Here is a 706-nt window from a genome sequence, read left to right on the forward strand (position 1 = left end):
CTCTCGGTGGCCGCGGGCCGCGCTCTCCAGTCGCTCTCGAACCTCTCCGAGTCCCGGAAGCGATCCCGGTCTCTGCCGAAGCAGCGATCATCCCGGTCTGCCGGGCAAAGGGAATTCCAGCTCCAGCGCCCAGAGCTGCGCCCGGAGCCGGAAACAGGGATCCACTGGAGCTGGGGCCTCACCTTTATCCTGAGCTTGATCGGCAACATCCACTCGTATCCTTCTGTTCCCAAGGGACTGCAAACGACAGGGAGGATCCATGGGAGAGGGGTGAGAAGAGACTAGGAACTGGGAGACACCAGGGCCCTGATGGCCTTTTATCCCCATGCGATTCCATCTGGAGCAGGGCCTCACCTCCTCGTTGAGGCTCAGAGCCTGGAACAGGGAATCGATGTCCTCGAACTCCGCGTAGCCAAAGCCCTTCAACCTCTCGGGGTTGGTGGGTTCCCGGGGCAGGCGCACGGCGCTGATCTGTAACGGGACAACAGGATAGCTCCTGAATCCTGCTTGGCACATAGAACCAGGGAATGGGTTGGGCTGGAAAGGACCTGAAAGCTCCTCCAGCTCCAGCCCCTGCCCCGGGCAGGGACACCTTCCACTAGAGCAGGTTGCTCCAAGCCCCTGTGTCCCACCTGGCCTTGAACACTGCCAGGGATGGGGCAGACCCAGCCAGGGGTTAGAACTAGATGATATTACCAGCGACTTC

General features: G+C 61.0%; 1 protein-coding gene across 1 annotated transcript in view; it reads right to left on the reverse strand.

Moving 5' to 3' along the window:
* Positions 1–11: 11 nt before the first annotated feature.
* Positions 12–706, reverse strand: part of EIF4B (eukaryotic translation initiation factor 4B) — a gene marked incomplete at both ends in the record, with an annotated part of 2,299 nt that continues 1,604 nt past the window's right edge. The window contains 3 exons of the mRNA XM_010014942.1: positions 12–97; positions 183–237; positions 355–471. Of these exons, the coding sequence (XP_010013244.1) occupies positions 12–97; positions 183–237; positions 355–471 (258 nt within the window). The remainder of the gene's footprint in view (positions 98–182; positions 238–354; positions 472–706) is intronic.

Source organism: Nestor notabilis, unplaced genomic scaffold, assembly GCF_000696875.1.
Source record: "Nestor notabilis isolate BGI_N333 unplaced genomic scaffold, ASM69687v1 scaffold22305, whole genome shotgun sequence".
NCBI lineage: Eukaryota > Metazoa > Chordata > Aves > Psittaciformes > Psittacidae > Nestor > Nestor notabilis.